This window comes from Podarcis bocagei, assembly GCF_964188305.1.
Source record: "Podarcis bocagei genome assembly, chromosome: Z".
In the NCBI taxonomy this organism is placed as follows: Eukaryota; Metazoa; Chordata; class Lepidosauria; order Squamata; family Lacertidae; genus Podarcis; species Podarcis bocagei.
In genome coordinates, this window is record NC_138140.1 from 2,671,295 (window position 1) to 2,694,132 (window position 22,838).

At 46.8% G+C, this 22,838-nt stretch overlaps 1 protein-coding gene and 1 long non-coding RNA gene across 8 annotated transcripts in view; one reads left to right on the forward strand and one right to left on the reverse strand.

Moving 5' to 3' along the window:
• LOC308579117 overlaps positions 1-22,838 on the forward strand; it is a 522,075-nt gene that overhangs the window by 443,139 nt on the left and 56,098 nt on the right. The gene's annotated exons all lie outside the window — the stretch shown is intronic.
• The window catches only part of DAB2IP (DAB2 interacting protein), a 319,383-nt gene that overhangs the window by 247,910 nt on the left and 48,635 nt on the right, over positions 1-22,838 (reverse strand). For 3 of the 7 annotated variants that reach the window (XM_081179660.1, XM_081179664.1, XM_081179663.1), the window contains exon 1: positions 12,211-12,419. The exons of 1 other annotated variant lie outside the window; for it this stretch is intronic. In XM_081179660.1, the coding sequence (XP_081035786.1) occupies positions 12,211-12,331 (121 nt within the window). In that variant the 5' untranslated portion in view covers positions 12,332-12,419. Of the gene's footprint in view, positions 1-12,002; positions 12,119-12,210; positions 12,420-22,838 lie in introns of those variants that run through there. 3 more of the 7 variants (XM_081179661.1, XM_081179658.1, XM_081179666.1) reach the window with 2 other exon arrangements.

Sequence of the window (22,838 nt, forward strand, 5' to 3'; positions counted from 1 at the left end):
TGGCCAGCATGACAGAAGACGGAGGCTGTACATTAATCGCGGGCTCTGGCTCCAGGGTCTGAGCATGGCCGGCTGCCTGGACAGGAGTGACCAGAGCAATGAGTAAAAAGGACTGACAGGGCAACATGCCCCTAGCTTCTTGTTTTGCCACAACTTTGCTTAATTTAAAGCCACTCTCTCACACGGTACATTTAAAGCACTGTGATACCACTTTAAACAGTTGTGGCTTCCCCTAGAGAATTCTAGGAGCTGTAGTTTGTTAAGGGTGCTGAGCATTCTTAGGAGGTCTCCCTATTCTGCTCCCAGAGCTACAGTTCCTAGCAAACCCTGGGAAGAGACATTATTTTGTTAAACCACTCGGGGTGGGGGGATGGTCTTCTAGAAACTCTCAAACCACTAACAAACTACAGTTGCCATGATTCTTTGGGGGAAACCATGGTTGTTTAAAGTGTCATGATACTGCTGTAAACATATCAATCAATCAATCTTTATTACGGTCCAGAGACCCAACAAATTGTTACAAAGCAATGCACAATTCCCCAGGTAGGTGGGGACGCTTTAATGGGTGGAGACCACCCAGGTGAGAATGCAGAGATGAGCGCTCATGAACTATCCCATGAACTACTATCTGAGGGGGCACCACTCTATGCAGAAATACTCGCGGACCACTGTCTGCTGACTGCAAGAGCAGTGGAGGAAATTAACACCAAACTAGAAAGGTAATGTCTCTCCTGATGGAGTTGGTGCTTCTGGCGGCCAGAAATAGCTCCCTCAATACTAAAGAGGCTGACCACAGTCTTGCCCTCCCCCAAGACCATCCTGTACAGGGGTGTAACTGGTCTGGACTTGATAACCGAGAGACTACAAATAGTAAAAATAACAAAAGTGAGAGACCTGATCCTGCAAAGCACTCAAGTAGCTCTCGATATATATCCTTTAATGGTAAACATATAGTGCAGATGTAGCAGGGTAGGAGAGCTGAAAATAATGCCAATATATTTCACATCTGGCAGCCAATGTGCTGCTTTAGTTTCAAATAGTACACGAGGAGGCAAGTCCAAAACGCCAGGGGCAAAGATTTTTACAGCTATCTATTGGCTATGGTGGTTCATTTGCCAGAATTAATGTATTTTGGTTTTTTGGGAGGGCGTTTTTTGACAATAGTTTTTATTAATTTTCAATTACAATGATCCAATGGTAGCCTCATTATAACAATGCCAAATTACAACACAGTTACTAATCCCAATCATTCAGATGCCAAATTATATAATTTAGGTGGCCTCCCGCGTGCTAGAATTGATGGTTTGATGATTTACTTAGTTTCTGCATTCCAAGATCTTAGTCCTCTCAATTCCATTCCATTCAAAATAACCATCCCTTATATAACATCTGCAACATTAACGACATCCATTGGTCTTGACACATTAAATGATTTATAAACTTATAGGTGAAGCTATATCCTTATTCCTCCTGTTTGTGACACTTACTCTGTCCGTGGTGTTCTTTCCTTCCTTGTTAAAACTTATGTCTATCTTTTCCCAGCTGATGCTTTCATCATGCCTTGGGCAGAGCTAACATCCCATTGTTGCTTCAGAAGTTCTCCATTGCTCTGCCATGTGGTTCATTGTTTTACAACTTTTACCAAAAAGCTCCCCAAAATCTGTGTTCACATTGTTTTGCAACTTCAACAGCAGCTGCAAAAATCACACTGTCCCGGTGTAAGTCCTGTTTTCGACATCCCCCCCCCTCCTACCTAGGAAAGGATTGATCTAATGTACTTCAGATAGCTCGGTAATGAACCTTCTTTGGCAAGCAGGCAGATTCCGTTCATCCCCCCCCCCCCTTCAGCTGAAGATAAGCAAATATACTTCCAATTAAATTAAATTCTGAGTCCTTTTAGCATTATTCAGTTCAGTCCACAGATAGCAGAGAATAGGGAAGGGCCTGGGAGACATTCCCTGCTGGAAATCCTGAAGAGTCTCTGCCGGTCAGTGTAGAAAAGCTTGAGCCAGGTGGACCAAGTCAGTACAAGACAACAAGTTGTGTTCCTAAGTCAAGGGCACCACCTAGAATACAGTACCGGCTGGCCTGGACATTTCTTTGTTTGACCCCCACAAAGGCATCAATCCCAGCCTCAGAGGCTTCTTCTTAGTTACTGAGCAACTCACCTCTGGTGTGAGGACACCCCCAGCTCCCTTGGATCATGGCCCCTGCCTGTTGCTCTTGTTCTTATCTGCCTCTGGCCTAGGCGAGCTCACAGCCAGTTCTCCCTAGGGCACTGGGTCCCACCTTCCCAGAGTTTGGACCATTTCCAAAGCATGTGATAAATGGCAGAGCAGTAGTCACCTATGGTTCTCATCACTGAAATGTCCAGACCAGGAAGCAAGAAGAAATACCGACAAAAGAAGAATGGCAGACGCAATTAACGGACTACTCAGAACTGGATAAGATGACAGGAAGGATTCGAAACCTGCAGGACCAGAGATTCACAGAAGATTGGAAGAAATATACGAACTATTTGAAGACCAACTGTAATCAACAAATTACGCTAGTAGGACTACAAGAAGTTTTGTAAGGAGGATTATATGAAATATTGCAAAGAAGATAAAGAAGAGAGAAATTAGTTATGATACTTAAATGTAATAGTGAAAGTAAGAAATGTAAATTAAGTGGAAAAGATTGGAAAATTTTCAGATGTGATTGATGGAACTAATTTTTTTTTGTATAAGATATAAAAGTATGTTTAATAATTGTTGAAAATGATATGTTAAAAAACTAATAAATATATATATATGAAAGGTCCAGGCCAAGGAAAGTCACATTTCTGTAGCCAGCTTTTCTTTCCAAGCTTAGAAGGAGAGGAATATGCCTCCATTCTGCCTCACACAACAACGCAGAGCTGGCCAAGAATCTTCTGGGTGCAGCATATGTACTCCCCACCCCCACCCCCACCCCCCACTTACCTTTCCTACATGCCAACCCTCACCCCATCAAATCTCACCCCAGCATCTCTGCAAAGTTTCCTCCTTTCACCTTGGTGCTGGTACCACTAGCCCAAATGCCAAACCTTTGCTGTGATTAGGGGGGGGGGGCTTCAGTGGATGTGATTATTGCTTTGTATATTTTGATTTTTGTGTCTTACCTGTAAGCTACCAAGAGAAAATTGTGTTATGGGGAGACATCTAAATAATGATTTTAAAATAAAAGTAATCAAATAAATTATGGGCATCATTTGTGGTTACATCTGCAAGGAAGAATCTTTTCTTTGAACCACCCTGTGACCTCTGAGTATAGGGTGGTATATAAATTCAAAGAAGAAGAAGAAGAAGAAGAAGAAGAAGAAGAAGAAGAAGAAGAAGAAGAAGAAGAAGAAGAAGAAGAAGAAGAAAAAGAAATAATTGCTCCAAATCTGAAAATTCAGATCCCTAAAGTTGTGGCTGTACCTTGTGGGCTGTCACTTAAAAGTAGATCTATGAGCTTTACCCCTACAATTAACATCATGTACTCTGTCACATTGCCTCTTACTCACCTTTTCTCTAAATGAAAAAAGTCCCAAGCACCGCAGTCTTTCCTCAAAGGAGATTTGCTCCATGCCACTAACATATTCCTGGAAACAGCTTTGTGTCTATGAAACGAATCCTCCCGCTTAGAAGAGATTATTGACCAAAGCAAACAGCGCCTGCCCCTGCCAACATTCCAGGGCTCCCCTCCCTGCTCATAGCCAATATTTCTCATGATTAAACTCTCGGTTTGAGCTTCTCTTCAGCCCCGTGAGTCACATTGCCTCATGAAATGAATAACTCTCAGGGAAGGATCAGTGGGAATGAGAATGAATTTCCTTGTGCTGTCAGATTTTAGGTAAGGCATGACTCAGAGAAGAGCAGAGAAAGGGGAACCCCTGGAGTGGTCTCGCCCCCACAGTTAGAAGGCGGTGAACTGAAGAAGCAGCCTGTCTGGAAAGAGCAGAGAAGGTTCTCTCATGGAGTTCATAAATACCCGCACATTATGTCTCATAAATAGGGCCAGGGCAGCCCTTTCAGGTAGCAAACTGAGGCAATTGTCTGAGGCAATTTCTGATTGGAAACTGCCCCCAGCCCCTGGCCCCCAGTTGGTTTGCCTGGCAATGCCACTAATGCCATCAAAGACTGCCTGGCAAGGCTCTCCATCCAACATTTTTATCTTGGAAGTGCCAATGGGGTTCTTCCTCAGTGCGAGGCATTTTTGGCAAGGCGGTCAGGAAAGCCCCTGCACCACGGGCGCCATTTGCTGCAGTGGCTACAAATACTGTTGAGACTGGGGATGTTTAGCCTGGAGAAGAGAAGCCTGATAGGAGATACAATAGCCATCTTCCAATACCTGAAGAGCTGTCACATAGAAGAGGGTGCAGGTTTTCTCCTGCTCCAGAGCGGAGGACCCAAACCAACGGATTCACGTTGCAAGAAGATTCCAACTAAACATCAGGAAGAACTTTCTGAGGACAAGAGCTCTTTGACTGTGGAATGGATGACCACAGATGGCAATGGACTGTTTTTAAACAGAGGGTGGATGGTCATCTGTCACGGATTGAATCCTGACAAGACAGAAGTACTGTTTTGGGGGGACAGGGGCAGGCTGGTATGGAGGACTCCCTGGTCCTGAATGGGGTAACTGTGCCCCTGAAGGACCAGGTGCGCAGCCTGGGAGTCATTCTGGACTCACAGCTGTCCATGGAGGCGCAGGTCAATTCTGTGTCCAGGACAGCTGTCTACGAGCTCCACCTGGTACGCAGGCTGAGACCCTACCTGCCCACGGACTGTCTCTCCAGAGTGGTGCATGCTCTGGTTATCTCTCGCTTGGACTACTGCAATGTGCTCTATGTGGGGCTACCTTTGAAGGTGACCCGGAAACTACAACTAATCCAGAATGCGGCAGCTAGACTGGTGACTGGGAGTGGCCACCGGGACCATATAACACTGGTCTTGAAAGACCTACACTGGCTCCCAGTATGTTTCCGAACACAATTCAAAGTGTTGGTGCTGACCTTTAAAGCTCTAAACGGCCTCAGTCCAGTATACCTGAAGGAGCGTCTCCACCCCCATTGTTCTGCCAGACACTGAGGTCCAGCGCCGAGGGCCTTCTGGCAGTTCCCTCACTGTGAGAAGCCAAGTTACAGGGAACCAGGCAGAGGGCCTTCTTGGTGGTGGTGCCCGCCCTGTGGAACGCCCTCCCACCAGTTGTCAAAGAGAAAAATAGCTACCAAACATTTAGAAGACATCTAAAGGCAGCCCTGTTTAGGGAAGCTTTTAATGTTTAATAGGTTATTGTATTTTAGTGTTTTGTTGGAACCGCCCAGAGTGGCTGGGGGGACCCAGCCAGATGGGCAGGGTATAAATAATATGTTGTTGTTGTTGTTGTTGTTGTTGTTGTTGTTGTTGTTGTTGTTGTTGTTGTTGTTGTTGTTTTGCTGTGATCCCTGCATTGCAGGGGGTTAGACTTTAGGATGCTTTCCAACCCTACAATTCTACCATTCTCTCTGTGTGCAAATGTGCTTGCATTAATGTGTGCACTGTGGGGAAGACAGCAGGAATGAGCACTCCATGTCCTGGGAGGGAGAGTGTAAGATCTTATTTTTAACACCGCAACTGGGTCAGTAGCTGCCTGGAGTTGAATGAACGAACCGTATCAGCAAGCACATCAAGGGAAAGTAAAATAAAATCAAGCACACATCGCTTGCTGAAGCCCAGCGCAGGGGATGCTCAAGACCCCACCTGCCTAGTGTACCGTCCTAAAGAGCCACACTTCCAATGTCAAAAGGAGAGTCAGTGTGATGTAATGGTTAGAGCATGGGTAGGTAGGCAAACAAAGGCCCGGGGGCCAGATCCGGCCCAGTTGCCTACTAAATCCAGCCCATGGACGGTCTGGGAATCAGTGTGTTTTTACATGAGTAGAATGTGTGCTTTTATTTAAAATGCACCTCTGGGTTATTTGTGGGGTATAGGAATTCGTTCATTTTCCCCCTTCAAAATATAGTCCATAATGGCAGATGAAGATGATGGACTATATGGAACTTGCCGAACTGACCGGAAGACTCCAAGACCAGAGAGAAGAGAAGGTGGAAGAAGATTGGAAGAAGTTTAAGGAATATTTGAAAAAAAAACAAGTTAATATTTAAATCTTAGAATAGCTTTGGAAGTGGATATAGGTGGTAGGGTTAGAAATAGAAGATAGTGTATTTTATAAGTGAGAAAATGTGAAGTTTTTTATGGTTAAAGTAAGTGGGGGGGGAGATGGTTAGAAATTATGATATATGTAAACTGCTAAAGATGAAGTAAAATGAAAAGCAGATAGGTGGGACTTAGAATCATAGAATCACAGAGTTGGAAGAGACCACAAGGGCCATCGAGTCCAACCCCCTGCCAAGCAGGAAACACCATCAGAGCACTCCTGACATATGGTTGTCAAGCCTCTGCTTAAAGACCTCCAAAGTAGGAGACTCCACCACACTCCTTGGCAGCAAATTCCACTGTCGAACAGCTCTTACTGTCAGGAAGTTCTTCCTAATGTTTAGGTGGAATCTTCTTTCTTGTAGTTTGGATCCATTGCTCCGTGTCCGCTTCTCTGGAGCAGCAGAAAACAACCTTTCTCCCTCCTCTATGTGACATCCTTTTATATATTTGAACATGGCTATCATATCACCCCTTAACCTCCTCTTCTCCAGGCTGAACATGCCCAGCTCCCTTAACCGTTCCTCATAAGGCATCGTTTCCAGGCCTTTGACCATTTTGGTTGCCCTCCTCTGGACACGTTCCAGTTTGTCAGTGTCCTTCTTGAACTGTGGTGCCCAGAACTGGACACAGTACTCCAGGTGAAGTACTTGGGGAAGCCCACCTAACAATGTTTAGACAATTTGGATATGACAAGAACTTGTTTGTATTTTCTGTTTGTGTTTTTTATTTGTGTTATAAAATGAATTTAAAAATTTGAAGAATACACACACACACACACACACACACACACACACACACACACACATATAGTCCGGCCCCCCACAAGGTCTGAGGGACAGTGGACCAGCCCCCTGCTGAAAAAGTTTGCTGACCCCTGGGTTTGAGTGCCAGGTCAAGACCTGGGAGGCCAGGGTTTATATCCCCACTTGGCCACATGAAGCCTTGGGCCGGTCACTGTTTCCCCCTGGCTAACCCACTTCGCAGGGTTGTTGTGGAGATTAAATGAGGAGGGCGAGAACCATGCGCTGTGCCACTTTGAGCACCTAGGAGGAAAAACGTTGGAGCTTATATGCAATGAATTTTTAAAAAATTGGAGGGGGAGACAGGAGATAGATTTTGCCAACCCAGTAAGTCAGGAATCTACTTTCATCAAGTATGCTTCTCATACAGTGGTACCTCGGGTTAAGTACTTAATTCGTTCCGGAGGTCCGTACTTAACCTGAAACTGTTCTTAACCTGAAGCACCACTTTAGCTAATGGGGCCTCCCGTTGCTGCCGGAGCACGATTTCTGTTCTCATCCTGAAGCAAAGTTCTTAACCTGAAGCACTATTTCTGGGTTAGTGGATTCTGTAACCTGAAGCGTATGTAACCTGAAGCGTATGTAACCTGAAGCGTATGTGACCCAAGATACCACTGTGTATCGTTTTCAACCACAAATGACAAGAACTTCAGGGCAGCCATATATTGGTAGCCTCAAGATTCCCAAGACCTTCCAACCAATCTGTTCAGCATCCCGTTTGTTTGTTTTTAGTTGAAAGGAACTCTGCAGGTAACCTTGACTTCCAGAGAAGACGAGGATCCCCACCTCTCCCCAGGTAACCATCAGGGAGTTTCAAATCAATGGGAATTACAGAGTTGGAAGTGGGGCCTCAAGGAAAAGCCCAACATCTGGATCCAGCATCTGGTCCAGCATATTTCTCCCCCACAGTGGCCAAGCAGTGGGGTATGAAAGCAACAGCCTTTTTATGCCATAAAAATGTAAAGGTAAAGGGACCCCTGACCATTAGGTCCACTCGTGACCGACTCTGGGGTTGCGGCGCTCATCTCGCTTTATTGGCCGAGGGAGCCATTGTACAGCTTCCGGGTCATGTGGCCAGCATGACTAAGCCACTTCTGGCGAACCAGAGCAGCGCACGGAAACGCCGTGTACCTTCCCGCCCGAGCGGTACCTATTTATCTACTTGCACTTTGACGTGCTTTCAAACTGCTAGGTTGGCAGGAGCAGGGACTGAGCAAATAGTATTCATCTATTTAATAGTCACTTTGGGTTGTTTTTTTAAAAAGAAATGCAGGTTGAGATTCTCCCCTCAGCCATGGAGGGTGACCACTGAGTGACCTCAGCTGAACCTATTTCACAGGGATGTTGTGAGGATAAGATTGGGCAAGGGATGGAAAGATGAGAACCATCTTGAGGCCCTGGGAGGAAAAGAAGAGTATCAATATAATATGCAAATAAGTATATTTCTAAGGACATAAGAAGATTCTGCTGGATCAGGCCCATGGCCCATCTCGTCCAGCATCCTGTCCTCAGCCCAATATACCTGAAGGAGTGTCTCCACCCCCATCGTTCTGCCCAGACACTGAGGTCCACCGCTGAGGGCCTTCTGGTGGTTCCCTCACTGCGAGAAGCCAAGCTACAGGGAAGCAGGCAGAGGGCCTTCTCAGTAGTGGCGCCCTCCCTGTGGAACACCCTCCCACCAGAATGTCAAAGAGAACAACAACTACCAGACTTTTAGAAGACATCTGAAGGCAGCCCTGTTCAGGGAAGTTTTTAATGTGTGAAATTTCAATGTATTCTTAATCTTTGTTGGAAGCTGTCTAGAGTGGGCGGGGTACAAATAATTTTTTTATTATTATTATTATTATTATTATTATTATTATTATTATTATTATTATTACCCAGATGCCCCAATGGGAAACCGATTGGCAGGACCCAAGTACAAAAGCCCTCTCTCTTCCTGTAGTTCCTGGTATTCAGAAGCATTGCTGCCTCTGACTGTGGAGGCAGAGCATCGCCATCATGGATAGGGGCCACTGATATCTTTCTCCTCCATGAATTTGTCTAACCCTCTTTTAAAGCCACCCAAGTTAGTGGCCAGCAGTGCCTCCCTGCAGGAGAGAGATCTCTGGTTTAACTCTGCGCTGCATCAAGAAGGACTTCCCTTTATCTGCCTTAAATCCTCCAAGATTTGACTTCATTGGATGTCCACGAGGTCTAGTGTTACGAGAGAGGTGTCATTCACAACTGCATATGTTTTTCTCGCCACCTCTTACCTTTACCCTAAAGCAAAAATTCCCTAAAGTCCCTAAAATATGGGAGTTGCACTGGTGTGCAGGAGAATGAGGGTCAGTGTGCAAGAAAAGATACAACTGTTTGACCAGGACTTCCATTTAGCAGTGTTTTAGGCACTCCACACACAAGGTTTTTGAAGAAGGAATATTGGCACTGCCCTTATTATTTAGCGATTATTTATTATAAGGTATTTTTATACCCAGGGCGGTTTACAAGAAACAGCAAAACAATTAAAATGGAAATGCCAGCACAACATTATTAATAAATGGAAAAGGCTGTGAGATCCCAGAGCGCGTCATAAAACAGTCAGCAGAATTAAAATGGCATTCAAAATGTTTGAGAAAGTAATAAAAGTCTCTGCCTGGTGCTGAAATAATAACGAGAACAAAGCAGCCCCCTGAATCACAGAACCATAGAGCTATAGAGTCCAATCCCCTGCACTTAGGAATCTTTTGCCCAATGTGGGGATCAAACCCATTAACCTGAGATTAGGAGTCTCATGCCCTACCAAGGGGAAACTGCCCCACATTGTAACCACCCATGAGGCCCTCAGACAGCTGAGACACCCACAGGAGGTCCCCTGCTGAAGATCTATGCAGACACTCAAGTACAGTGGTCCCTCAGGTTACATACGCTTCAGGTTACAGACTCCGCTAATACAGAAATATTACCTCGGGTTAAGAACTTTGCTTCAGGATGAGAAGAGAAATCGTGCTCTGGCGGTGCAGTGGCAGCAGGAGGCCCCATTAGCTAAAGTGGTGCTTCAGGTTAAGAACAGTTTCAGGTTAAGAACGGACCTCTGGAACAAATTAAGTACTTAACCTGAGGTACCACTGTATACCCTGGTTCTAAGCTTTGGACATTAAGTCTATGATTCCATCAACACTGGGTTCCATCCAGCATTTTGTTGGATGTAGCCAAATAGGAGCCCAAATAGGAGTAGATCCACCAGAGTTTCTTGATGTACATGACTAACTTTGGTTCATCAATTCAACAAGTCTGCACTTAGCTGGATACAACCTGGAGAGGCTTAGAGGAAAGGAAATACACATAAAGTGAATGTAGGGGCACAATTAAGAGGCAAACTGGGATGGGGCTGACCCTACCATGAGGCAGAGAGAGGCTGCTGCCTCAGATGGCAGGTGCTGGGCGGCAGGGGGGACAGTCCTCCTGCTGTCCTTCCTGCTGCAAGTCCTCTTGCGTGTGTGCCACACAGCCTGGCCTACAACTCAGGAACTATTCTGCTGTTTTCAGGTGCAGTGGAGGACATTGTGTGTGTTTGCGTGCAAACCATTTTGTCCTTCATACCAACTTTAGAAGAGCCCTGCTGGATCAGGCCAATGACCCATCTGGTCCAACATCCTGTTCGCACAGTGTGTGACCAGCAAGCAGGACCAAAGTATGAGGGCAATCTTAGTCCATGTGCTTCCAGAAAGCAGCATTGAAAAGCATTGCTGCCTCCGAATGTGGAGGCAGAGCGTAGTTATGGTGGCTAACAGCCATCAACAACACTATCCTTCTCCATGAATTGTCTTCTAAAGCCATCCAAGTTGGTGGCCATCACTGCCTTCTGGGGAAAGGAGTTCCATAGTTTGCTGACCTTTAAAGCCCTAAACGGCCTCGGTCCAGTATATCTGAAGGAGCGTCTCCACCCCCATTGTTCTGCCAGGACACTGAGGTTCAGCTCTGAGGGCCTTCTGGTGGTTCCCTCACTGCGAGAAGCCAAGTAACAGGGAACCAGGCAGAGGACCTTCTCGGTAGTGGCACCCGCCCTGTAGAACGCCCACCCACCAGATGTCAAAAAGAACAACAACTACCAGACTTTTAGAAGACATCTGAAGGCAGCCCCCTTTAGGGAAGCTTTTAATGTTTAACAGACTATTGTATTTTAATACTTTGTAGGAAGCCACCCAGAGTGGCTGGAGAGACCCAACCAGATGGGTGGGGTATAAATAAATCATCATCATCATCATCATCATCATGCTGCTTGAAGAAGCACCTCTTTTTATCTATCCTGAATCTGCCAACACTGTGTCCCCCCCACACCCAACCCTGCCTTTTGCTCTTGCCTTTTCCCACACACACACACAAACACACACACACACACACACACACCCTATAATTGGAAAAAGAAAAATTAACATTTGCTTATATCATAGCTTAGAGTTACGTCCGGACGTATGGTAACCCATGTTGGAAGTGGAGATTTTGGTGAGTTTCCTATAAAAGAAAGCTCAAAAACATCTCTCTAACATAGCTGGGAGCATTGCAGAGCTTCCAGCCACTCACCATCTCAACTTCCCCAGAGTGACATTTTGTGCCATGGGCTTGCACCCTGAGTCATCTAAGTACGGTACCTAGTGATACCCTTGACTGAAGGAATGGAAAGCCCAAGGTAAACTCACAAGCTCTGATTCCAGAACTCTAGAACTGGAGAATTGTTCTAGTCATCTAGCCATCTAGTCATCTAGTCCAATCTCCTGCAATGCAGAAGTATCAACTAGTCCAACTCTCTGCAATTGCAAGATATTCTTCTAATTGAATCAAAATCCAGGGGGAGGGGCACAGCAAACCAGGGAGATAATGAGAGGAACAAAAGAGTATGTGGGAAGGGGGATAAAAGCAAAATTCACTTGTTTCTGCTTATAATCTGACAATTCGGTCGAGGCATAACAAATCTTTTTTTCCCTTCAAGGTGCAACAGAGCAACCTGGCATCCCACCTGGAAATAGTTCTCAGCTGAGCAATCCAAAAGTTTGCATCCTCCTTGCACCAACAGAGTTCCACACCGTGTATCTGCCGTTGGTTAGTCCTTTCGTAAATCCCGGGACCCCAGTCTTATCCATGCGCCTTATCAACCAGCAGATTGAGAAAAGGAAAAAAGTGGTTTACCGTTTCAACCAAGGAAAACATCGGCTAGAGAAAATTACCCCGGCTCAGTGGCCTGTTCCTGCTTCTGGACCGGCTCCGCTGCCTCTGTAGACGTGACCTCCGCAGTAGACGGTAGTAGTAAGAGGGTCTCCCACAACTTCTCCTACCGTTGACCGACATGTCTTCTCGCCTCACGCTCTCTCTCTTTCTTTTTAGATCTCTCTCTTATGTGCAAGGCCAGCCCCCACCCGGATCTTTCTACCTTCTCAGTTTACAGAAGAAAGTAATTATTATTTTTTTATAAAAAAGGAGGGGGAGGAGGGAGGGAGGGAGGGAGGGAGGGAAGGAGAAGAGGAGTAGGGAGAAATAACAATTTAGAAATTGGGGGTCCTCAAAGGCAGCCATGGGCTATTTCAGAAATAAAAGCCAGGAACACAGTCCATGGCTCCCGAACCAACATTCTCAGCAGCAGGCAATATAAACACACCATATCCATTCCCACCCCCTTCTCCTCTTCAAAGATAAGCTCTTTTTTCAAGAGTTGGAAAAAGGAAGCAGGAGATTGTGAGCAAGTTAAGAAGGGGGAAATCCTGGACTGGACTCCCGCCACTAGGGATGTCTGGGTCTCACTTGTTTGTCCTCGTGGTTTCCAGCTGGCTAGCACTGCCTGCCTCGTCTCCACCATGAACCCCTTTGAGGTAGGGGGTAGGAAAGAGAAGTTCAGCTCAAAGCTGAACCTGAAGCTGCCCAATTTCTGTTTCTCGAAGCAATGTGCAAACTCCCTAAAATGTCATGCTTCTCCAGATTTTGTTGATGCAGTTCTCTGGCCAAAATATGCACAGCAGACGCTTGCACTGAGGAAGTGTGCATCATAAAGAGGCAAAAATAACAAAGGAAGGTGCTTTTAAATTGTTTAAATGTGTTCCTTAGCTTATTTTTTAAGTGTATTGTTTTGCAAATGCATGGTTTGCAGCCCTGAGACAAGGCAGGAGATAAATGTCATAAAGATATAAAGAATCCATATGAAACCATGTTTGCCCAGGTAGTATTTTTATGGTGTGGTATCTCAGAAGCAAGAGAGCGGAGCTTGGCAGCTGGATCTCACTGAATCCATGATGGAATGAGAAGTTCACAGACAATAGTTTTACATCATCACCACTGGATGGTACTCTGAGGTAGACTGCTTCTGAATAGGGAGGCTGTACTTCGAACCGTGAATAGCTGGCGAGTCTGCCATCCTGCTTCCCACAGCAGTCACATAACCATAGAACTGTAGGGTAAGAAGGCAGCTCCGAAGGAGTTCAACCACCTGCAGTGCAGCTAAAGAACCCTTGGCAGATGGCCACCAACCCTGGTTGCCCCAGGAAGCCCCCAATTAGGGCAGAGGCATGGTATTGCTCCTCCCCCTGTTGTTCTCCTGCAGCTGGTCTTCAGTCATCCTTCCTCCTAAGAGTCCAGGCCAGGTTTTGCAGCTCCACACGAGGCACCCTAAAGTAACTTTCTGAAGGCCCTGCGGAGCGGGCCAATCAACACATCATGTTCAGGTCAAGCAAACAAGAACACAGCTGGCTGACAGATGACTCCTGCTCTTCCTGTGGGGTGCGGATGGGGGGGGTGCCTGCGCCTTCTCTACCACCCCACCTCTGGGAGCTCCTTTTAATATTTACCTGCTGGCCGAAGAGGCTGCTCTCTCAGCAAGAGACAAGAGAGCAAGGCTCCCTCTCCCGCAAAACACAAGAAGCATTTCAAGGAGCCAGTAAGTGGTGGGGAAAAATGGCCAGTCTCACAGAAGTGCTTCAGAGAAGATAAGGGCCCTTATATAAAAAGATTAATGATACTCTCCCCAACCACCACCACTCCCTGTTAGAGCAGAACGGAAGCACAATGGGAATGATTAATGGTGGTGGTGACAAATCATGGATGGCCAATATGGGGGGGTGCATCCCTCCTCGTGTGAAGGCTGAGCTGGAGGCAGCTGTCAAAGGGGAGCCAAGAAAAAAAGACGCCAGGGTCGTGGTCATTGTTCTGACTGGTGTGGCTGGACTGCCTGGTGGGCAGCAGCTTGAGGTGAGGCATGATCATAGGATCATAGAACTGTAGAGTTGGAAGGGACCGCAAGGATCATCTAGTCCAACCCCCTGCAGTGCAGGAATATTTTACCCAAGCTGGGGTTTGAACCCCACAACCCTGAGATTAAGGGTCTCATGCTCTACTAACTGTGCTGGGAGCTGAAATGTGGCTCAGTGGCAGAACACCTACTTTGCACGCAGGAGGTCTCCAATGCAGTCTTTGGTTTGTAAGAATTCCACCTTTTGGTGCGGCAGCACCCCTGCACTTTGGAACTCCCCACCTGTTGATATCAGGCAGTTGTTAGGTGAACCCTTTCCCCCTCAAAGAGCTACTAATCCCAAAGTTTCAATTGAAGAGTGATTGGTTGTAAAACCACTCCCAAGTCCCAGCCATGACCAACATGCCATCAAGTGGACTGTGCTGAGCAAAGGGTCCCCCTCAAATATGCCAGTCCCTTTGAGGGATTCATTGGTGGCACAGAAAAGAAGATAGTCGAAAATAAGAAGTCCAAGATCCAGGATTGTTATGTATTGAAGTTCTCACCCTGGCCACCAGGGGTATTGTGTATATAGTTTTCACTCAGGTCCACATCAGTTAATTTAGGGCTGTTCAGTTCAGTTCAGTTCAGTTCAGTTCCAGCTTGCTATAAAGAATCACTTGGAGAAATCTCTGTGTGGTCTGCTTTGTCAACCCACTACCTAATAAGGATGATGCCAGGGTCCAAGTTTGGAGCAAGTACTCTTTGCTGGGAAAACCCCAGCAGTGATTTAAAATTGCAAAATATGCAGCTGAGTAAAGTGTGAAAATTTAGGTTGTTGGACCTTTAAAATATCCCCTTCCAAGTTCCTTCCAACATTCCCTCTTCTTATAGCATAGAAAAAGACCACATGTTCTTCACATGCTAGTCTCTTCACACACTGAGTTCATCAGGTGGACTGAGAGGGGACACAGGCTTGATTACCTATTCCCAAAGTGACCTAAGACTTGAAGGACATTTACAGTGGTACCTCGGGATACAGACGCTTCAGGTTACAGACTCTGCTAGCCCAGAAATAGTACCTCGGGTTAAGAACTTTGCTTCAGGTTAAGAACTGACCTCCAGAACGAATTAAGTTCTTAACCCAAGGTACCACTGTACTCTGTCATCTTAACCCCTTCATGCATTGATTAGATTCAAGCATGTTTGTTATATGAGGTTGGTAATCCCACAGAATTGAAGTGGGGCTCACCAGGAGAACTTTACGTGATTTTGCCCTTTTTCATGTTCAGTCAGAACCATAGCTGTCAACTTTTCCCTTTTCTTGTGAGGAATCCTATTCGGAATAAGGGAATTTCCCTTAAAAAAAGGAAAAACGTTGACAGCTATGGTCAGAACTGCCATTTTTGTGTGTGGTGGCTGTCATTTTGGTCCACAATGCTCTGGTGCACTCCAGGGCACTGTGGGAAAAACAAAATGGCTTCTGGGCTGTGACAATGGAACGGTGCTGTTGTAAAGACGGAGGCTGCCAGAGAGCTCCTCAAAGCTGTTTGAGAACTTCACACATACAAACTGGTGTTTCACAATGGTCCAGAAAATCCAAGCTGAATGTTCCCACTAGATAACTTTTTCCTTCAGCTTCATTCTATTACACTCATTAAAACTACACTCAGATAGAAATAGCCTGACATTCAGCAAAAATTACCTTAAGGTTCTCTGGCTCAAGAGAGATTTCTAATCACTGAACATTGCAGTTTGCTCCTGTCCCTAAAAGGCTTTGCTGCAATCCCCACCACCCCATTTTCTAGGGGGAGGGTGGAAATGTTGCTTGCAATTGGACTTCTGAGAGCTCAGATTTATTCCTCAACTTGCGGTGGTTTGTGCAAGATCGTCAGAAATTGCTGGGTCAGCACCAGAGAAAATTCTAAGATGGCTGCAGGGAGACACTAATATTGGTTTGTTTGCTTCCCGAGTGAGAACAGCCTTTCATAGCCCGAGGGCTCTGCCAGCTACAGAGAGGCCGAGATCAATCATTCACAAGAGCTGGCAGGGGACACATTGCTACCCAGTGACTGCTGATGCCCTGGGCAACCTGTGCCCCCTGCCGTGAACTCTGTTCCGACCCAAGAATCCCCAGCCAACAGAAACAAAATTGCCTGGCCCTCGTATCCATAAAAATCTGCCAAAAAAATGCAACTTCACAAGCCTACTCTCTGAATAGCTTTGCTATCTTTCTGTCACAGGGCTGGATGTACATACAAGCAGACTGCTCTTTCACATTGGATAGGGTGCCAGGGTCATGGTGAACCCCACCCTAGGGCTGGCCCCTTCTAGCTATGGTTATCTCTGAACCTGATGTGCCCATATTACAAGGGGAGAACACCAGCTTTGTGTTGGCACCAGGTTTCTCCCAGATCCAGTTGTGGGGTCAAATGGGCCAGGCAGAGGCCATGCCAGAAGAGCGAGTCTCCCTTTTGAAAAGAGCCAATGACCATCGTGGAAGGGCACACAAGCAAAGGTGTTGGGAACCTGCAGCTCTACAGCCTGCATGGTCAGTGACCAGAGGTTATGAGAGTTGTGGTCAAGGAACAGCAAGTCAGAATTGTGGAGCGGGAAGGGCAGAGCCTCCAAGTGTCCCTATTTTCTAGGGACAGTCCCAGATTTACGGAAGTCGTCTCAGTTTCTGATCTGATTCCAGAATGCCACACTTTTCCTTAGGATGTCCCTATTTCCATCAGAGGGAGGATATGGAGTTATCCAGCCCCCGAGCCATCTGAAGGCACTCCTCTATAGCAGGCATGGCCAAACTTGGCCCTCCAGCTGTTTTGGGACTACAACTCCCGTCATCCCTAGCTAACAGGACCATTGGTCAGGGATGATAGGAATTGGAGTCTGAAAACAACTGGAGGGCCAAGTTTGGCCATGCCTGCTGTATAGGGAAGGGTTTTTTTATATTAAAAAAAAGTTTAATGTTTTATGTTTTTATATATGTTGGAAGCTGCCCAGAGTGGCTGGGGAAACCCAGTCAGATTGGTGGGGTATAAATAGCATTAGTAGTAATAGTAATAGTTGTAGTAGTATTTAGGACATCCCTATTTTCATCACAGCAATGCTGGAGGGTATGGAAGGGATCCTTTAAAGGCCATCTAGTCCAGCCCCCTGCAACACAGGGGTCACAGCTAAAGTAGCCCTGACAGGTGGCCACCCAACCTCTGTTTGAACACCTCCATCAATGGATTGCCTTGCAAGGGAGTTTGTTCCACTGTTGAACAGCTCTTACACAGAGAAAGTTCTTCCAAATTTTTAGTTGGAATCTCCTGTCTTTTCATTTGAATCCAGCTACAGGCTCCTCACCCCAACTCTAGGTCCTGCGAGCCAAGGGATCCGCTGGTGGCTCACTACCCAAGGTGGCTGTGGACGAAGCCCCATGGGCTCCTGGTTCAAGCCCAGGCAGCGACTGACACAGAGGGAGTTAGTTGTCTGAGAGCAGGCAGGCTGCTAAATGTTGGGGGGGGGGGCTTAATTGTAAGTAGGGACAGGTGAATCTGTCAGTTTTGGTTTCTCTCAGGTCTTCATTTTTCCACATATCTACATCAGCTTGCAATTCCTCCTCCCCTTATTTTCTCAAGTTCCCATGAGAATTCACAAGTGTATTTGTGCCATACCTTTAAAGCACTATGATACCACTTTAAACAGCCATTGCTTCCCCTAGAGAATTTTGGTTTGCTAAGGGTGCTGAGAATCATTGAGAGATCTTTATTCCTCCCACAGAAATATAATTTCCAGCGTGACTTAACAATCAAGCCCTTTCCCCCAGGGAACTCTGAAAATTGTAGTTCTGGAATACAGGGTCTCCTAACAACTCTCAGCACCTTTAACAAAAAAGCAGGTTGCAGAAGTCTTTGCAGAAAGCCATGACTGTTTAAAGTTGTATCATAGAGCCACTGTGTGAATTTCTTCCAACTGTATATACCTTTTTATGTGCAATTTTACCTTTGCACATTTTTCTGCAGAGCGATGTTCCCTAATATCATGCATTGTTTTGTATGTTATTTTCATCAATATATGCATTCATTTGTGTGCTTCACCCTCAGAATATGCATTTTTTGTACCCCATCACTCAGCTGGAGAACTGCACTGCAAAATTCGAAGAAGTGTGAATTTTGAAGGACGGCTGTGCTTCAGTTCGCATAGTGGATTTGGTAGTAAGTAGGCCTTTAAAGGTGAGCTGAATCAGATTTCTCCCACAACCTTGCCTTAATCAGATATTTATTCATTTAATTTGTATACCGCCCTTCATCCAAATATCTCAGGGCAGTTCACAGCATAAAAATGCAAGATAAAAATGCCAAATACAAGAACAAAACAAACTAACAACAACCACCAACAATATACTGTCTAGTTGCAGAAAAGACCTGAAATAAAGACACATTTGAATTCCCATTTGAATCAATTTGAAACACTCTCTCTGTTTACTTTGCTGAAAATTTGTTTCTTTTTTTCTTTCTCAGTCGCTTGTTTTAGAGTTCCCCATCCAAGAGGTCATTTTCTGAGTGCTGGATCAGGCAAAAGTTCTACCTAGACAAGCACCCTGCAGCCCAGAGATTTCTCCAGGAAGACCACAAGAATGGCCTGGAGAATGTAGCCCTTTCCTATCACTACACCCAGCAACTAGTATGCTGCGGTAGACTGCTTCTGAACACTGAGGTTCTACTTAAGCATAATGACTGTTGATAGACCTCTCCTCCTGCTCTGTAGGTTTGCCCATTCCTCCTTTTGGCAAGAGATTCCACCAGTCAATTAAGTAATGCACGAAGATGTATTTTCCCCCCGTCCTAAATCTCCTACCAATCATGTTCTGAGCATAAAACTTCCATGGCCCTTTGACTTTTAAAAGTGAGGTGGGGGGGGGGAGTTGGGGTCTGGGCAGGAGAGAGACTTCTGCTCTTAGTCTCCAAGACTCTCCAGTTTCCTTTTCAAAAACAAAAATATACCAGGAACACTTTATGGCCCCCCAGGGTATAATTTTGCTATTTGGCAGTCAACTCAATTTACAGCCCAGTGGAATTTTCCTGCTTATCTCAGGTTCTGCGTATGTGTTGCAGCTCTTCGGCACACTGGAACTGCCCAAAGAAATGTTTTTAGAAGCCACTCTCTTTGATGTATCACCTGCCCTGTTCCTTGGACTCTACAGGCAACAAGAAGCATCAATCAAGAAACCACCAACTGCAATGAGAGCAGCAGCTCCCACCGCCTTCAAAATCCAATGACCTGCTTGCAGAAGGCACTCAAGCCCAGTTCACAAGAAGCACCTGATGGATCAGACCAGTGGCCACGTAGTCCAGCACCACGTTCCCACAGCACCAGATGCCCCCAGTGGAAAACTCCCAAGCAGGATTTGAGCAAAAGAGCAGCACTCTGCCCTCCCGTGGCTTCAAGCATAGGGTTACCAGACGTCCCCGGTTCCCAGGGACAGCCCTCGAACTTGCAAATCTGTCCCCGGACAAATTCCGTCCCCAGAATGTCCCCCGATTTGCAAATCTGTCCCAGGGAAATGTGGCAGTGGCAGCAGCAGCTCTGGCTGGCTTCAGGAACTTCCGGCGAGGAAAAATGGCGGGTGCCATGGCAGCGGGCAGCGAGCAGCTCCTGAAGCCAGCCAGAGCCAACTGTGCTACCAGGCTGGCTCCGGGCTGCTGACTGCCACTGCTGCCACCGCTGCCAAAGGGGAACTGGGGACAGATTTACTGCCCCCTTCCCCCTTCGTTTTGACTGATCGGGGGAGGCTCGGGAGTCATGGGTGGGTGGTTGTTGCCCAGTTTTTTAAAAACTCTGCGCATTTATGTTTCACAGCGTACGAAAGAAGGGCTTTGCAAGTTCATTGAAAAAAATCTGGTAACCATATTCTAGCAACTGGCATAGCAACCAAACTAATGCAAGGTCTAAACGCTGTGGTAATAGATTGTGCATAGATTTATATTCTTTTATGTTAACATGTGCTTTTTGGATGCTTTTCTGACTGTGGGATTTTTGCAGCTGTGAGGACCCCCAATTCCTGCTCTTTAGCAGAGGCTCCAATCCACATCACTAACTACCAAGGCACCACCGATCCAACAATAACCTCCCTGGGTTTTCAGCTGGGGTGAGGGGGCTTTCCCCTGGCATTTTACCTTTGATCCCATTCCAAGTGATTACACCATAGCTATGTTTTGAGGGGGGCACTCACTTTTCTCCATTGACCTCAAGAGTTTCTGTGATGTAACCTCCTGCCTTGAGCAAGTAGCAAATACAGTGGTACCCCTGGTTACAGACGCTTCAGTTTACAGACTCCGCTGTCTCAGAAATAGTACCTTGGGTTAATAATAATAATAATAATAATAATAATAATAATAATAATAATAATAATTTATTATTTGTACCCCACCCATCTGGCTGGGTTTCCCCAGCCACTCTGGGCGGCTTCCATAGAAACCAAAAATACACTAAAATATCACAGATTAAAAACTTCCCTGAACAGGGCTGCCTTAAGATGTCTTCTGAATGTCAGGTAGTTATTTATCGCTTTGACATCTGATGGGAGGGCGTTCCACAGGGCGGGTGCCACTACCGAGAAGGCCCTCTGCCTGGTTCCCTGTAGCTTTGCTTCTCGCAATGAGGGAACCGCCAGAAGGCCCTTGGCCCTGGACCTCAGCATCCGGGCAGAATGATGGGGGTGGAGACGCTCCTTCAGGTATACTGGACCGAGGCCATTTAGGGCTTTAAAGGTCAGCACCAGCACTTTGAATTGTGCTCAGAAACGTACTGGGAGCCAATGTAGGTCTTTCAAGACCGGTGTAATGTGGTCTCGGCGGCCGCCCCCAGTCACCAGTCTAGCTGCCGCATTCTGGATTAGTTGTAGTTTCCGAGTCACCTTCAAAGGTAGCCCCACGTAGAGCGCATTGCAGTTGTCCAAGCAGGAGATAACTAGAGCATGCACCACTCTGGCAAGACAGTCCGCAGGCAGGTAGGGTCTCAGCCTGCGTACCAGGTGGAGTTGGTAGACAGCTGTCCTGGATACAGAATTGACCTGCGCCTCCATGGACAGCTGTGAGTCCAAAATGACTCCCAGGCTGCGCACCTGGTCCTTCAGGGGCACAGTTACCCCATTCAGGACCAGGGAGTCCTCCACACCAGCCCGCCCCCTGTCCCCCAAAAACAGTACTTCTGTCTTGTCAGGATTCAACTTCAATCCATTAGCTGCCATCCATCCTCTAACCGCCTCCAGGCACTGACACAGGACCTTCACCGCCTTCACTGGTTCTGATTTGAGAGGTAGAGCTGGGTATCATCTGCATATTGATGGACACCCAGTCCAAACCCCCTGATGATCTCTCCCAGTGGCTTCATATAGATGTTAAAAAGCATGGGGGAGAGGACGGAACCCTGAGGCACCCCACAAGTGAGGGCCATGGGATCTGAACACTTATCCCCCCCCACCACTTTCTGAACATGGCCCAGGAGGAAGGAGCGAAACCACTGTATAACAGTGCCCCCAGCTCCCAGCCCCTCTAGACGGTCCAGAAGGATGTTATGGTCGATTGTATCAAAGGCTGCTGAGAGATCCAGCAGAACTAGGAAACAACTCTTACCTTTGTCCCTAGCTCTCCGGAGATCATCAACCATCGCGACCAAGGCAGTTTCAGTCCCATGATGAGGCCTGAATCCCGATTGGAAGGGATCCAAATGGTCCGCATCCTCCAGGCATGCCTGGAGTTGTTCAGCAACCACGTGCTCAATCACCTTGCCCAAGAATGGAAGATTGGAGACTGGGAGATAGTTGGCCATACTGGCCGGGTCTAAAGATGGTTTTTTAAGAAGCGGTTTAATGACCGCCTCTTTCAGCGGATCTGGGAATGTTCCCTCACAGAGGGAAGCATTCACCACCCCGCAGAGCCCATCGCCCAGCCCTTCCCGGCTTGCTTTTATTAGCCAGGATGGGCAAGGATCAAGGAGACAGGTGGTTGGTTTCACGCGTCCAAGCAGCCTGTCCACATCCTCGGGGGTAACGGATTGAAATTGATTCCATGCAACTTGACCAGACAGAGCTCTAGCACTCTCCCGCCCCAGCCCTGCTCCCACGGTGGTGTCTAGCTCCTTCCGAATATGAGTGATTTTATCTGCAAAAAAAATCGTTGCAGGAGATCTTGGGGTCTTTACAAGGCCCCGGTGGTAAGGGTGGTTCCGTTAAATTGCGAACCACCTGAAAGAGTCTCCTGCTACTATTTTCTGCAGATGCAATAGAGGCGGTGAAGAAAGTCTTCTTCGCCGTCACTATCGCCACTTGGTAGGCTCGACGTTGAGCTCTAACCTGTGTCCGGTCAGATTTGGAGTGAGTTTTCTGCCACCGACGCTCTAGCCGTCTCAGCGATTGTTTCATCACCCTCAGCTCCGAAGCAAACCACGGGGCTGTCCAGGCTCCATGCAATCAGAGAGGGCACTTCGGAGCCAGACAGTCGATAGCCCTGGTTAACTCCGCATTCCAGCGGGCCACCGGGGAATCAGCTGAAAGGCCATCAACATGGGATAAAGCACGGGTGTCAAACACAAGGCCCGCGGGCCGAATCCGGCCCGCCAGACCTCATCATGTGGCCCGCGTAGCCGCCG